General features: G+C 28.9%; 4 protein-coding genes across 4 annotated transcripts in view; 2 read left to right on the top strand and 2 right to left on the bottom strand.

The window, feature by feature from the left end:
• DGAT (diacylglycerol O-acyltransferase, putative) overlaps positions 1–1,317 on the bottom strand; it is a gene marked incomplete at both ends in the record, with an annotated part of 1,809 nt that extends 492 nt beyond the window's left edge. The window contains one exon of the mRNA XM_029004502.1: positions 1–1,317. This exon is cut by the window's left edge and continues 492 nt beyond it. Within this exon, the coding sequence (XP_028861184.1) occupies positions 1–1,317 (1,317 nt within the window).
• A 2,615-nt stretch (positions 1,318–3,932) lies between these two features.
• On the top strand, positions 3,933–7,242 carry PmUG01_08033700 (regulator of initiation factor 2 (eIF2), putative; the record flags this gene model as incomplete). The annotated part of the gene is made up of 2 exons (XM_029004501.1): positions 3,933–6,800; positions 7,162–7,242. The coding sequence occupies 2 exons, from the start codon at positions 3,933–3,935 to the stop codon at positions 7,240–7,242; spliced, it is 2,949 nt and encodes a 982-aa protein (XP_028861183.1).
• Positions 7,243–7,602: 360 nt separating this feature from the next.
• IscA2 (iron-sulfur assembly protein, putative) lies at positions 7,603–8,475 on the bottom strand (the record flags this gene model as incomplete). The annotated part of the gene is made up of 1 exon (XM_029004499.1): positions 7,603–8,475. The coding sequence occupies one exon, from the start codon at positions 8,473–8,475 to the stop codon at positions 7,603–7,605; it is 873 nt and encodes a 290-aa protein (XP_028861182.1).
• A 2,596-nt stretch (positions 8,476–11,071) lies between these two features.
• PmUG01_08033500 (conserved Plasmodium protein, unknown function) lies at positions 11,072–15,364 on the top strand (the record flags this gene model as incomplete). The annotated part of the gene is made up of 1 exon (XM_029004498.1): positions 11,072–15,364. One exon carries the CDS (start codon positions 11,072–11,074, stop codon positions 15,362–15,364), a length of 4,293 nt encoding a protein of 1,430 aa, XP_028861181.1.
• Between the last annotated feature and the right edge of the window lie 623 nt (positions 15,365–15,987).

The following is a 15,987-nucleotide window of genomic DNA, read 5'->3' as shown; positions in this document are numbered from 1 at the left end:
ACATATTTTTAACATTCTTTCGATTAGTAGAAATATTTTAACAGAAAAATTTGCTGATCGAAACTCTTTCATTGTAAATGTATTTTCTAAAGTCAAAAATACATATTGATCCGAAATTATCTTCATCATTAATAATAATAAAGCGATTTCAAATATATGCTTTACTACATGCATCCATCTTATTTTTTCCGTTCTAGGATATGTATATTGAAAACACATCGTTGGCATTAAAATGTACGTATAATAATTCTTTAATTTCAAACAATGCGGGTATGTTCTGATGCCCTTCAAATCAAAGGCGCCCTCATTACTACCGCAAGTGTTGCTACCGCTACCACTACTGCTATTACTATTGATATAATTGCTCCTTTTATTTATATGATTACCCCCTTCATTACTACGACTACTGCCACCATCTGTATCTATCTTGTTCATATTCATATTGTCAATGTACAGTTTCCTTGTGTCGTAACACACATCGTGAAAGGAGTATATTTTAAAAAACCAAACGATGGAAATGGTTAATAGTACTGCTGATAGCACTGGCTTCGCATCACAATAGGATACTGTCAAATATGGCAAGTTTAACATATAAATGCTATTTATAAATTTCAATAAAAATATAGACAGATGAAAATTTTTCCACCCATGTTTTCGTTTCTTTAATTCGCACACACCGCTACCACTGCCACTGCCACTACCAACACCACCACCACTACTAATCGTACGGCTGATGCGCTGCTCACGTTGTTCTTCTCCCTTAAGTATACTACACCGCTCCTCTTGCCTCCTATTCACGTAGCTCCTCCTCATATGCACGTTTCTACCATTACTCTTATCAGTTTCATCATTATTTATTTCATCATTTGTTGTGGAATCGTCCATTTTACTCAAATAGTCGTGGTTACTTACGCTCTTTATATCATCATCAATATCTTTTGGGACGAAAACTTCCATACCACTGGACTTTTTATTCTCAATTATTACACAATTATAAAGCCACAAAGATACATACCTTTCGATAAACCAACTAAATATAACGCTTACATTTAAACAAACTAAACAAACTAGCAATGGCAAATGCTCAATTAGCTCACGACTTGTTGGCATACTTATTATTGTTCCATAGTTTTTAAAATTTTCAAAAACAAGTACGAAATTTGTTGTACATATTAAAATAACTACTAAGTTGAAAAAACCTTTTAGATCTATTTCTATCGACGTGTGCGACAGTAAACTTGTCTGATTCATTTTATGCAAATTTTCGAACAGTGGTCTACCTTTAAATTTTCTTATGGCTTCATCTTCGCTTTTCATTTTTTTTTACTCAACTTTCTTCCACTATATTTTTGTGTACCGCTTCCTCTTCGCGTATCACTTTCACTCCTCTTCTCCCGTTTACCTATTATAGTTAATACATGTACATATATATGTACACACATATATATGTTTTTATTTGATTCGCTAGGACAATCACAAAAACACTCCGACGTTTTATGAATACACTCTAGCCTTTTATTATTCCAAAAATGATAAAAAAAAAAAAAAAAAAAAAAAAAAAGCGTTCAAAATTATCCATTCATATTTTTTAAGCTTCTTTAGTTTGGGTTTTTCAAATTCTGTACGATTTGTATGACTTGTTCATAATATATGTATTCTGTGGGGGAAAAAATGTATTATGTATACTACTTAAAAGGTGGGGAAGAAAAAGTTACTTAAGAAGCATCGAATTAACACGAGAATATGTTAGCAGAAAGTATGTCTATGAATACGTATAAACATATGTACATATATATATGTGTATATATGAATGAGAATGTACATGCTTCTACACGGGGCACAACTACAAGAAGGGTTATACTAACACTCCGAAATGGAAACACAAAAAGAGAATAAAAAAAAAAAAAAAATTAAAGTATACATAAACTTCGTTCTTTTGAAGTGTCGAAATGCACTTGTACTCATTTATTATTTACGCATGTAAGGTACTAACACGTTACAAAAAAGTATCACAAGTATTTACTATCCACACATACACAAACTCTATACTTCCATATATGAGAAAATTAATATATTTTTTATTATTACCTTTATTCCGTATACTTTGTATCTATATGTGGATGTACATATTAAGGGAAACTATGCAATGCCACAAATGAACATACAAACAAACAAGCGAATAAACAATGAAATATTCGATGCAAATATTTAAGAACCGTTTGGGGATGAACAAGTAAATTATGCATTCTCTTTGATGACAAAAAATGTTAACATAAACGTAGACGATACGAAAGAAGCCAAAGAAGCAAACGAATCGGAAATACTTCGAATAAAACGATCAATAAAAAAAGACTAAGGGCCAAATATACGGCATTTAAAAAAATTTGAATACACGCACATGAATATGTGGATGTAAACGTGTATATATATATGTACACATATACATACGCATGTGTAAAAGTGCATGAGTGTTTTTTTTAGAAGCAAAAAATTTTTACAAATAAATATTCTCAGTAGCGCTTCTTAAACAACAAAGAGTAAAATGGATAACTTAATGAAATTATTCTTTATTAAAAAATTAGCACATGAGGAGTGATTAATAAAAAAGGCATTTTCGTTCAGAAATAATATATCGCATCCATGGTCGCTCGTATATATGCCAACAAATACATATGTGCATACTTATATACAAACGCGCATACATACATACATGCATACATACATACATGCATACGTGCATACATGCATACATACATACATGCATACGTGCATACATATATACATATGTACATATATGTACGTATTTATGGCATACAAGTGCTAAACGAACACGTAAACCCCGAACGTGCTCTCTTCATAATACTTCCCTTCATTGACGTGGCTGCGTGTGTTATATATTCTCTTATTGCTCTATATTGCTCATAAACTCAGAATAAATTTGTTTTTCTTCGTTTATTATGAATTTTAACATGCATAATATATAATTAAATAAAAACAAAAGGAAAAAGGAAAAGAAGAAAAAAAGAAAAAAAGAAAAAAAGGCTATTTTAATTTCTTCTTCAGTTTTTATAACGCGTACGTATATATATATATGTAGATATACAAACTAACTATGCCATATGATGTGCGGCCGTTTCATTTGCTCGCGCAATATAATGCTATACAAACTGGCAAAGTACTAATAATTGTTTTTATAATTTTTGCTTATAGGCAAAAAACTGCTTTCTATATTGTACCTTGTTATAATAGAAAAAAAAAAAAAAAATATATATATATATATGTATGTATATATCATTACGCATTCTAGGTTTTTCGCTTTCTCTAAACTTCTTAGTTTGAAGAGATTTTTTTTTTTTTTTTTTTGACATAAGGCTTCTTAACATCAGGGCGCCGCAAAAGGGGAATGCTAATATAGATAATACATATATGTATATAAACAAAAGTATATATGATATATGTATGCACGCCCCGCTATTTCCTTTTGCGTTTCCCTTAACATGTTTAAAAAAAAGAAGAAATAAAAATGTACTATGCGAGTGATATAGATATCGTCATTTAGTTCTCTTTGTAGGCTGCTTTTTTATCATTTATCATTTTTCACTTATTATGTACCATTTATCTTGAATTTTTTATTTTTTATTTTTTTTACTATGCCTTTTTTTTTTTTTTTTTTTTACTACGCCCTTTTTTTTTTTTTTTTTGACTATTGTTATATGCTACTACTATTTCACGTTCAGGAAACATACAAAATTGTAGAAGCTGAATGGAGTTGTATTATGGACTGCATATATATGTAAGTATGTATACATCCAAATGATTAAAAATTAAGTACATATAATTACGGCAAATTATACCGTGCAAAACATATAGCAATTATAGAGAGAGATTTTTCCATCACCTGAGGATTTTTAACCCAGACTATATTAGAAAAAATGGAAACATCGATTAATAAAGATAAAAGGAGGAGTCAATCTAAAAATGACGATAAAGGAAGAAAAAAAAATAGTGGTTCTTGTTTAAGATATCAATTTGATGAAGATGTAATTCTATTAAATACATTTGTTTATTTATATTTGATGACGAATTTTGGAAAAATTGAGCTGTTGTTAAATTCGTACAAAATAAAAGATTCACATTTGGGCGACTTAAAAAATAAAATTTATGCCCTCTTTAAAAATGTAAACATGCTAATAATTCCAAAACAGAGTTATGAAAATAAAAATGGTTCAATGAAAAGGAATACTAAAACGCATAATGAATGTAGCAGAAGGAACGACATACAGTTTACGGATGAAATGTATGATGCTCAGAGGAGAATACTAAACATAAATTTAAACGAAATATCTTCAAATGGAAACAAGAGTAATAAAAGTAATAGGAGTGGTAAAAATCATGGAAGTAGCAGATGCGATAGAAATAGTTTAGTCTATTCTCATACAAATCGAAATGACCAGGATTTATTTTTTACCGCGTATGAAAATAATAACGAAGTGAAGAAGTCTTTATATGAGAATGTGCAAGCTATATACCTTGATGCATTTTTACTAGTAAATACAAACGATGAAAGTGTAGATTATAGTTATAATTTAATAAATGTAAAAATAAAAATATGCATGCAGAACAAAGGATCTGTTAAGATAAATTCTTCTGAATGTACACTCATTGATAAGGGATGGAATTACGATATAAGTACAATTGTTACAAATAATAAGGAAAAGCAAGAGGAAAAAAGAGCGAAAAGGGGCAGCAAACTAAAAATTGTATTTAAAGTTAACGATGGTGGTACTGTCATTGATAAAGATAACAGTTATAACGATGCTACTGATACTAGCGATACTAGCGATATTAGCGATATTAGCGATATTAGCAATACTAGCAATACTAGCAATACTAGCGATGTTGACGATATTGTCGACAGTAGTGAGAGCACTAATGACAGTGCTAATGAAAGAAGTAGTCGTAGTGTTATTGGTAGCGATAACAATCGTAAAGATGGAATCCATCATGTTAGTAAAGGATGTAACATAATAACGGAAGAACAAAAGAAGGCATTCCTAGAGCATTTTATTGACATTATACAGATGCACTCATTTAATAAAAACAAAAAACTTGAAGAAACGATGAAACATATTTATAGTAAACTATTCAACACACAGGTATTAGACTCGTCTGATTATCATATACCTAATACAATTAAACAGATAAATGATTTTTTTTTTTATTTATATGAACCTGATTTTTATAATATGTCTATTCAGAAGAGGAACAAAATATGTTATAAACAGTTATATGATCAGTATAATAAAATTATGATAAAATCAAAAACGGTTAAATTAAACAATGAAATAATAAAATATTTACTAAGTGATTATATATTCTTACCAAAGTATGTACAAAGAAATAAGTTTAAAAATGTAGACGAAAACATGTACTCTTCCTTTTCCTCTTATTCTGATTCATTATCATCGGATGGAATTATTAGAAAAGTGAAGGAGACTGCAGTTGAAATGGATTTGAACGAATATAATATGAATAGTAACCACAAGCAACCAAGTAAACAGCATGGAGAGGGGAATGGAACTATATGCAGCAATCAACCAAATATTAAGTGCGAAGGAAAAGTTAATAGAGATACCTCTGAGCATAAACCGGACGAAGATCCATCCGACAACTGCCACATACGCAGCACAGAAAGGGAGAAGGAAGAGGAAAAGGAGGAAAAAGGAGATGGAAAGGGAGAGGTAAAATATGGTGGAAAGGACGAAGTAAAAGATGATGGGAAGGACGAAGTAAAAGATGATGGGAAGGACGAAGTAAAAGATGATGGGAAGGACGAAGTAAAAGATGATGGGAAGGACGAAGTAAAAGATGATGGGAAGAGAAATATAAAAGACGATGGAAACGATTTACACGATAGCGAAAACGAAAAGCGAAATGACAAACTCGAAAGAAAAAAAATGAACAGTTTATTTTGCAATACACAGTTTCGAAGAATTTTAGAAAAAATAAAGAATAAAATAGAAGAACTAAATAATAGTGTTTTTTTGAGAGTAAATTATAAGAATTTAAAAAAAGGCTCATTTGTAAATAATTTTAATTTAGAAGTTAATACATTATATGATGCATTACTAATGCTAAAAAGTTGTACAAGTGTGTACAAAATATTAAAAGAAAATAAAAACAAGGATATATATCTAATTTTATCGAAATATGTAAATATTAACATTTGTTTCTTGTTTGAAGTATATGTTTATAATAAACGAATAATAGCTGTTACGCAGAAAAATTTAAATTATTATTTTAATTTTCTTAATGAAGCGGATGTTATAATAGACACCTTGAATATTATAAAATCATTTTATGATAAAAATTTGAAGAACTCATTCGCTTATGATCATTATATATTTCAGCTTTATATACATACTTTTAAAAAAAATAATAAAAAAAAAAAAGTTATTTTAATAAATGCAAAAAATTGGCTATATAAAAACAAACATACTACGTTTACAAACAAATTTTTGAAAAATTATATTTACACAGGGAATAAGGGCACACAAATAAATGATCAAGCTTATGCGGAAAAAGGAATCTACAAATTTTGTATTCCCTCTTCCAATTTAAGTTCAAAAAAAGGAAAAGGAAAAGAGGAACTGAAAAATGCGGACATTCACGAGACTAGTGGCAATAGTAGCAGCAAATACGTGCATGACAATAGTTTTTATTTTTATGATAACATGTTATATTACTGTATTGTGAAAAATGACTCGATTTGCAAAAAAAACGCAAACATATATCCTAAGGTATTAAAAGAAATAAAAAGATATGCGTTTTACTCTGTTAAGTAATACGAAATACGTGCGTGTAATATTGTGTACTACTTTATTATTCGATGTGAGAAATGCAAATTGTTTAATACGTCTTTATAAGAATATTTGTTTGTTTGTTTGTTTGTTTATTTGCCTGTTTATTAGTTTATTTGTTCCTTTGTTTGTTTATTTGTCCGTTTATATGTTTCTTATTTTTTTTTATTTTACGTAATACACTTAAAACAAATTGATGTACTGAATTTTATGACCACGTTCATGTGCATGTACTTACGCATATACATGTTAACGTTCACGTTCACGCTCATATTTTTTTTTTTTTTTTTTTTTTGATTAGGACTTAAACTATATTAGAGATGGAGAAATAGACATCGACAATTTGATGGAAACAATAAAAAAAGAAAACAACATTCAGTAAAAAAAAAAAAAATAGGGAAATTGCTACATTACAACAATATGGAATAGGAATATTTCAAATGAGTTTACATATGACTATAGCAATAATACAGATAAAACAGAAAAAAAATGCAAACACGCAACATAAAAAAATTCAAGTTTTCAAAAACGTAGGTCAAAACGCAGGTTAAAACAAAGGTCTGCATATGAAGGTATATGTGTATTTGTATATACACATGTACAAACGCATATATATATATATATATATATATATATATGCGTGCTTACTTGCGCGTGTGTACAACTGCTTGTACAGTTTGTACCCCTTATGTGGTAACTCTTCCACTTGTACACATACACACACACACACACACACACACATTTACTCCAATTTATCTACCTCTTTTTTTGAAAAGTGAAAGCTCGTTCCGCAGGGACAAACTGATGTTATATTCGGATTTGTGAAAATAAATTTTTCAGTTAAGTCATCTTTATAATAATCGAGTGTTGTGTTAATAACATAAAGAATACAATTGCTGTCAATTACTAGGAGAATGTTTTTTTTTTTTGTATCATCATAAATAATTTCATCATTTTTATGAATGTCATCCTTGTTAATAAAATTAAAAGAATGAGTTAATCCATTACAACCTTTAGTTATAAAAAATAATTTTAAAACATAATTTTCATTTTTATTTTCTTTGTTATTATCTTCTATAATTTTCTTAATCTCATATTTAGCTTTATCTGTTATTGTTACTATATCTTTTTTAACGTTTCTTTTTTTTAATAATTTATCCAATTTTGATTCGTCATCTTCTTCTTCACTTACGTTTGTTTTATCCTTTTTATGGTTTAATTTCTCTTTGTTTTTTTCTTCCCTTTTTGCTTCCGATTTTTTAGTCCCTCCTTCCATGCATTTCATAGTGTTTTGTTTTTCCCTCCTTTTTTCATACTGATCGATCGAAACGAACTCGTTAAACTCATTTAAAATATACTCCATATTTTTAACATGCTTCCCATTTGTTGTAAAGAATTTATTTTTGGACTTCTCTTCATTAACAATTTTTTTTTTTTGCAGATTTTCAAATATTTCATTTTTATTGCTATTTACATTCACATTTGAAATATCAAGATATTTTTCCTTTATGCTACTACCATTTAGCCTGTTGTTCAAATTCTTTATTTTATGTACATTATAAAAATATTTTCGTACATTGTAAAACCAAAATAGCCTAATGTTTATAGTACACATGTACGTTTTTGAAAAAATTTTAAACATTTTGTAAGCATTTTGGTCCTGCGTTTATTCCCTTTGCTTTTTGTTTTCATTGTTTTGAAGAACTATATTTTTTGCTATCTTTCACCTTCCTATATCGTTAACTTTAGTCTTATTTTGCTAAATATAAATATGTATATATGTACTTATACGTAAATATATATATATATATATATTTATACATATATACTTATACATAAATATATATATATTTATACATATCTATCTATCTATATATCTATATATATATATATATTATATATTTTTTTTATTTTATCTCTATGAAATGCTTTTACACGTTCAGCAAGATAAACTCATGTAAGTTTTGAAAAACAAAAAACTATAATATATACGGGAAAATCAAAATTCTCAAAGTCTGGTAAAAAAACATAAATATATTTTTTATTCTGCTTAACTTTTGAATATAATCACGCACTTAAGTATATTTATTTATGCATATATATAATGTAGTACATATATGTATATATATAGTTATAAAAAATTTTCAATCTGTCGAAAGGTTAATTTTGTGTACATTTTATTTTTTTTTAATGTAGAACAAAAGTAGTGAGTTATTTTCGAGGAGGAAAGTTTAATTTCCACAGTTCTTCAGCATAAAGATAAATATTTTTCTGTTTTATTTTGTTTGTGTATTTTTTTCTTTATTCTGTTTTTATATTTTTTTGATTTATTTATTTTTTTTTATCCTTTTTCGTTTTATTTTGTTTTTACTCTTTTTATTTTTTTTTTATATACCATTTTACGTTTTATTTTTTTTTTACCCTTTTTAGATTTATTTTATTTATTTTTTATTTTTTTAAGTATACACAGGAGAGTGTCACACATTTCCTGAACAAGTCAGAATAATCTCTTTAGAAGAAAACAAAAAAATGTAGGCTCTTTTTTTTCATTTTCTCCTTTTAAAAAATTTCTTTTTCCGTATGATACATTACTAGCTTATCTACATGAGCAGTGACAATATATAGATCTCTCGAACTCTTACAAGTATTAACCTTTAGGTAATTCCTTCTCTTTTCTTTTTTTTTTTCTCGTAAGAAACGCTCCATTCAAGAAAAGGAAAAAAATGTTAAACAGGATGAAGGAATTTTTATTTAAATAAATACCCATAAACACATATACGCGTACTGAAACATGCACATTTGAAAAAATTGTCGACATAAAATTTTCTCACTTTTTGCACAATCCTTAAATGAAAAGTTATACCCCCATCTGTAATGTTATTCGACACAAATGCATAATGAAAAATAAAAAAAATAAAACAGTATACAGGATTACTTTCATGATAACACACCAGATTTAGCACAATATTGTATGTACGCATATATGTATATGCGTGTAGGTTTATGTATGTTTATGTGTGTACATGTATTTACGTATACGTATGTATCTGCCAGTTGAGCCTCTTTTCACCTTCTCATTTTTCAAATCTTTAAGCGCGGAAAAATGGAAAAAGGAGGAATCATAAAAGTAGAGAGTACAAAAAATGAAAAAGTTTTACGTAAAAATAGGCTTAAACGCTTTCACATCACTCTGACATATTTAAATAAATATATATATATATATAGATATATACAAATTAGGTTTTAAATATATAAAATATTACAAAGGTAAAAAATGCAAAAACGTATAAATGTATACCTAAACGTCTGTCTGATATGGATATGATCCTGTGGCACTTTACAGTGCGAAAAAAAAAAAAAAAAAAATTAGACGGTGTATTGGTACTGGGCCTATATTATTTCATTATATTACACTACATTTTAGTATATTATATTTTATTTATTTTTATATTCATTTTTTTTATTTTACATTTTTATTGTTTGTTTTTGCACTGTTAAACTCCATTTTGAAAAGAAAAAAACATACTGTCTAATTTTTTATTATTCTCATCACTGCTTGTTAAAAACTCTGGTGAAAGACCCGCGAAAGCTTTACGTATGAGAGTCAGAGGCGCATAAGAAAAAAAAAGATAAATTATTAGAAAAAATAATAGCAAAATTATTTGCAGTATTAATAGTAAAATAAATAGGCATAAAAATAAAATAAGCATGAATGCTAGATAGCGCTGCAATATATCAAGCAGACAAATATCTTACATTTTATCAAATAAAAACGATAAAATAAAATTTATGTGTAGGTGGATAATTGCCCACACATATATATGTGAAGCTGCATTTTCCTTTTCACAAATAGTTCTTCTATTTTTTCCCCTTCGCGTTAATTCGTTCAAGTATAGAATAGTACGCATGCTTAAATGCATACATACCATTGTACGTACATACATATATATATATATATATATATATATATATATATATATATACATACATATATTACTTCGAGTGTATATTTACAGTTTTATGTTAACACGTGAATGCTTTTTTCTCTTTGCTTCATAATCTTTTTATTTCCATCTCTCCACACGCATTATTAGAGGTGCACACACCTTTACATTCGCCTTATTGCATAGAAGTTCGCTATTCTCATCCCTGCATGAGCCTGTTTCGACGTCTATACACTACTCTTCGTTTCCCCATTTCAAATTATAAAAATGTATTCTAAGGACGAAAATGACGAGAATAACAAAATAAACTTAAACAACTACAAAAACATTCTGCATAACAAGAAAAAAATTTTAGGCTTATTAAATAAAGATCCTTTAGAGAAAAAAGGAAATTACATATTAGCAGAGAAAAAAGACAATAAAGGTGTAGTGAGTACTAGTGAGTGTAAAAAGGGGCAATCTGGAGGAATAGATCAAGTTAAGAGTAACTTGGAGGAGGTAGAAGAAGTATTAGATGAAAGTGAAGAGGAAGAGGAAGAGGAGGAAGAGGAGGAAGAGGAAGAAGAGGAAGAAGAGGAAGAAGAGGAAGAAGAGGATGAGGATGATGATGAAGATTACGAAGTGGACGAGGAGGAGGAGGAGGATGACGACGATGAATTTGACGAAGAAGAATATGATGATGAACAAAGAGAAATTAATTTTAACTCATATAATAATTCTTACTACGAAACATATAATGATGAAGAGGGTGAAAAATATCGAAACAACATAGAACAATTACTAAAGAATAAAAATCGGAACGAAAAATGCAAAAATAAAGAGGAAAAAAACGAAATAATGTTTGAAAAATATAATAAATTATTATCGAATTATAGAGTTAGAAAGGAAAAATTGTCAAAGGACTATATAAAAGATTGTATAAAAGATTGTGTCGAAGAAGATAGCGCCAATTCATGTTGCTTCAGTTGCAAGAGTGAAGAAAGAAATAAGAACATGCCTCTAAATGTACAAGCAGATGTAAAGGAAAATTTAAAAAGTCATCAAGGTATAAATTGGAATAACAGGGATAGTAATACAAATAACATTGAGTATGAAGAAGGAGATTTTATACGTGATGTGCTGGATCGAATTGATGAAATATATTACAAAGAATCAAGATATAAAAATTTAAAAAGTGTAAATAATAATAACAACAATTTGTGTATAAATGATTTAAACTTAAATTTAATAAGCGAATATTTAAATGTAGATATATCCGTTTTTCATAAAAAAACTACTATTCTATTACTAGGAAATACACAAAGTGGTAAGAGTTCCTTTATCAACTGGTTCAGTGAGACTTACGTGCAAAACACTAGTAGTCTTGCCAAGAAAAATCAAATTACCTATGTAGACATTAAGAGCAATTTCAAGTTTCAATTTAATAAATTGCAAAATCAGAATTATCAGTTTGGGGTCGTGAACAGGTTAACAGATGAGGGTTACGGCCATTATACGGGGAAAGCGCAATATTATGGAAAAGCTCATGCTAATTATGATAGCACGTATGGCGGCAAGTATGGAGGCACTTATGAAAACACTTGCGGTAACACTCGCGGTAACACTCGCGGTGATCGTTACATAGACCATGATATGAATGGCCCCACCCACCATAATGTGGATGACCACTGTTATAATGAGAATGATTCTTGTGGAGGAGGGGGGAAAAAAATCATGTTTTCAGGAGAACATTGTTATTATTTGTTCAAGCCCTTTCAACAACTACGAAAAAAAGGGCATGATATTAAAAAATATATATATGGAAAATTATACTATCAAAATAATTTGACTAAATATATGAACAGAGTAAACTCAGTGTCTTTTATTGATACTAGCGGTATTGATGATGGAAGTGGAATTGATGATATGAGCAATGTAGAATATGATGAAATTATTATGAACTTATCAAAATATGTTGACCTAATATTCATTTTTGTTGACTCGAATAAATTTTCAATAAATAATAGACTCTTAAGAATAATTAATTATTTACTAGATAATCAAATAAATAAAGTTACCATATGTTTAACTAGAATAGATATAATTAAAAAAATAAATCTATACAGAGTTGTATTTTACCTGACTCAATACTTTCTTAGAAATCTGAACATTTTTAAATATCAGTCCTTAAATGATACTTCAAATAAAAGAAAGGAGGATGAGGAATTTAATGACTACGAGGATGAAACTATACAAAGACATGGAAAAAGCTTTTTTAACAAAAACAAAATGGAAAAAATAAATATATTATTTAATAGATCAATCAGATCCTTTCAAAATGTGCTCCTCTTTCCTAACATGCTAGCTAAAATGATAACAAGCCAAAAAAATACCACTGAAAAAGGATCTATAAAAAGAAAGGGTATAAATGCTCCCAGTTCTGGCTCATACTATTTGAACAACATTACAGGGGAGGACGGGGTAGAAGAGAAGTCCCCATTTAGTAGATACACCAGCAGAAGAAGCGCCGGCCGTTGGATGGGGGGTTACGATCAAGCGGAGGTCGAAGAAAAAGACGAAACTGAAGAAAACTGCGGAGTAATGAGTGGACCAATCCGTGCAGAAAGCACAGTGAGAATAAATGCCGGAAAAGAGGAAGAAAAAAAGGAAGAGAAAAGCATACTTAAAAAGATCCTAACCACAAGCTACAACTCGTTTAAAGAAAAGATAATGGGATCAGAAGAGACGGACCAAAATAGTAACAAAGCTGCTAAGCATTGGAGAAGACAGGAGGATACAACTCATCATGGGGGTCATTTCAATTACAACGATGGACAGAATTATGAAGGAAATTTTGTAAGGAGTGATGTAAAAAATGAAAGAAATGATGTATTTGCAAAAGTTTACAAAAGGAATAATCATCAACTAGAATATGTAGAAAGAACAAGTAACAGTTACCAAGAAAGGGATGGTATTATAAATGAATTAAATAGAAGCAAACATGTAAAGGAAAATAATCGTCTAGAGAATATATTTGAAAAGAAAATTAACTATAGTGACGGTCTAAAGAACATGAGCATCTTTTTATTTGTATTAATGTATGAAGTCGTAACAACAGTTTATAGCTTAGTCCATACCACAATAAATAGGTACATCACTGCGAATGGCAGTAGGAGGGTTGTTAACGTAGAAAAAATGCAAAAGTTGGACAACGCACACAAAATGAGATATATCAACCCGGATGATGCCATCACTACTGGCACCAGAAAGAGAAGTAGTAACATCAATAACAATAACAATATCAATAACAATATCAATAGTAATAACAATATCAATAGTAATGGCAACAGAGGTGAAAGTGCAAGTGGAAGTAGTAATGGTAATGCATATAAAATCCTCGAATTTTTAACTATATATTTACCAGAAATGCCTTATGATTTATTAAAAAGAGAGAAGTGGAAATACGAAGAAAGTAATATTCATTGTAACCACGATAGGAGAAAGAGGTTTAGCTGTAATATACAGTATGAACATACAGAATATACTGGAATGATGCAAAATGATACCACAAACTATAATACACATGATGTTATAAATAATAATCGTTTTAACAAAAAGAAAAATTATCCACAGAGGAGAAGCATACCTGAAGATTTTATCCTCCTTAGTAAGGGAAATAAGAATAACAATGATGACTGCTACAATGATAGTATTGAACATGTGTCGTATATAAATAACAATAAATTTCGGGGTATTAATGAAATTAGCAGAAATTCTTACATAACAGATAGTGTATATAATACAAATAATGAAAGGGCCTCTAACTACCTTGTGGAAAACGATCCAAGGGAAAGCTCCCCTTACTCATCGAAAGGGAAATACTACCACGTAGGTGAAGAAGCGAGACTGCATCAACGAGTGCACCATCGGGATCATCCACAAGTCCATCCCCAATATGAACCGAGCAATTATCCTTATACGCACTCAAATAACCGAAACTTCAACTACATGCGAATGAGAAATGAAGACGTGAAAGAGTTAAACATGATTCATGAATTGTTGTTCAAAATCGACGAAAGCATAGATTTAAAGACTAACCAAAGTATATATATGCTTAAGAGAGACCTACAGAATATTCAAAATAGTTGCTTAAAGAAAATATCAGATAATAATGAAATAATTAAAAAAAATAGATCCTTACGAATACAAAATATAAAATTTTATTTTTTCAAATATATGGCTATATTTTTTGGCTTTATCATATCTTTACTCAGATATGATTTATTAGTATACTTTAATTTCATTAAACCTGAACTATTCTTTAGTATTTTTTCTAAATACTTTCTTTTCTTAGCATCTTATAACAAAAATTCCCTCTTCATAGCTGTCAACATGCTATTAGTAGTGGCTTACTTTGCTTTATACATTCGCTACAACCGAAGAAACTACTTCAAATCTTTAGACAAAAGCGATTTAAATAAATTGAAAATTATTTTGTTGTTCACGCAAATAATTTTTGACGAAATTAATCAGCTCCACTTAAAGCTCCTCGGAAGGACGGATAAGGATGTGCGCAGATGAACGGGCAAAAAGGTTTCCCATAAGGAAGGAATGCTGGAAAAGTGGAAATGATGCTGAGTGGAATAGGAAAGGAGGAAAAGCTTCAAATCGGTTGAACCAAAAAAAAAAAAAAATAATAAAAGGCCTTAATTCAGCATTAAAATTTCAAAACAATTCAAACTAAAAGAAGAAAGATAATTTAAAAATGAAAAAAAAAAAGAAAAGGTTGACTTAATTTTCAAAGCAGCGATACCAAAAAATATGTTACGACACAAAAAAAAAAAAAAAAGAAGAAAAAAAATAAAACATTTGTATAAACAGTTGGGTAAATGACTGAGTAAACGTTTGTATAATCGTCTAAGTAAAGAATTATATAGCATACACTGCATACCACTTATAAACAAAAAAGTTCGAACACTTTAAAAAATAAAAAAAATAAAATAAAATGAAATAACGCGTGTGCAAACGAATGAAAATGCACTTTTATGTTAATTAGACAAAAAAATAATACTTTTTTTTTTTTCCTTTTTTATTCTTATTTATTTTTTTTCATTTTTTCTGGTATTTTCTCGTTTTTTCTTATTTTTTCTTATTTTTTCTTATTTTTCCTTAATTTTTCTTATTTTTTCTCGTTTTTTCTTATT

Source organism: Plasmodium malariae, assembly GCF_900090045.1.
Source record: "Plasmodium malariae genome assembly, chromosome: 8".
Classification (NCBI taxonomy): Eukaryota; Apicomplexa; class Aconoidasida; order Haemosporida; family Plasmodiidae; genus Plasmodium; species Plasmodium malariae.
The sequence above is the reverse complement of the archived record's forward strand: the minus strand, read 5'-3'. Positions and strand labels throughout refer to the sequence as shown.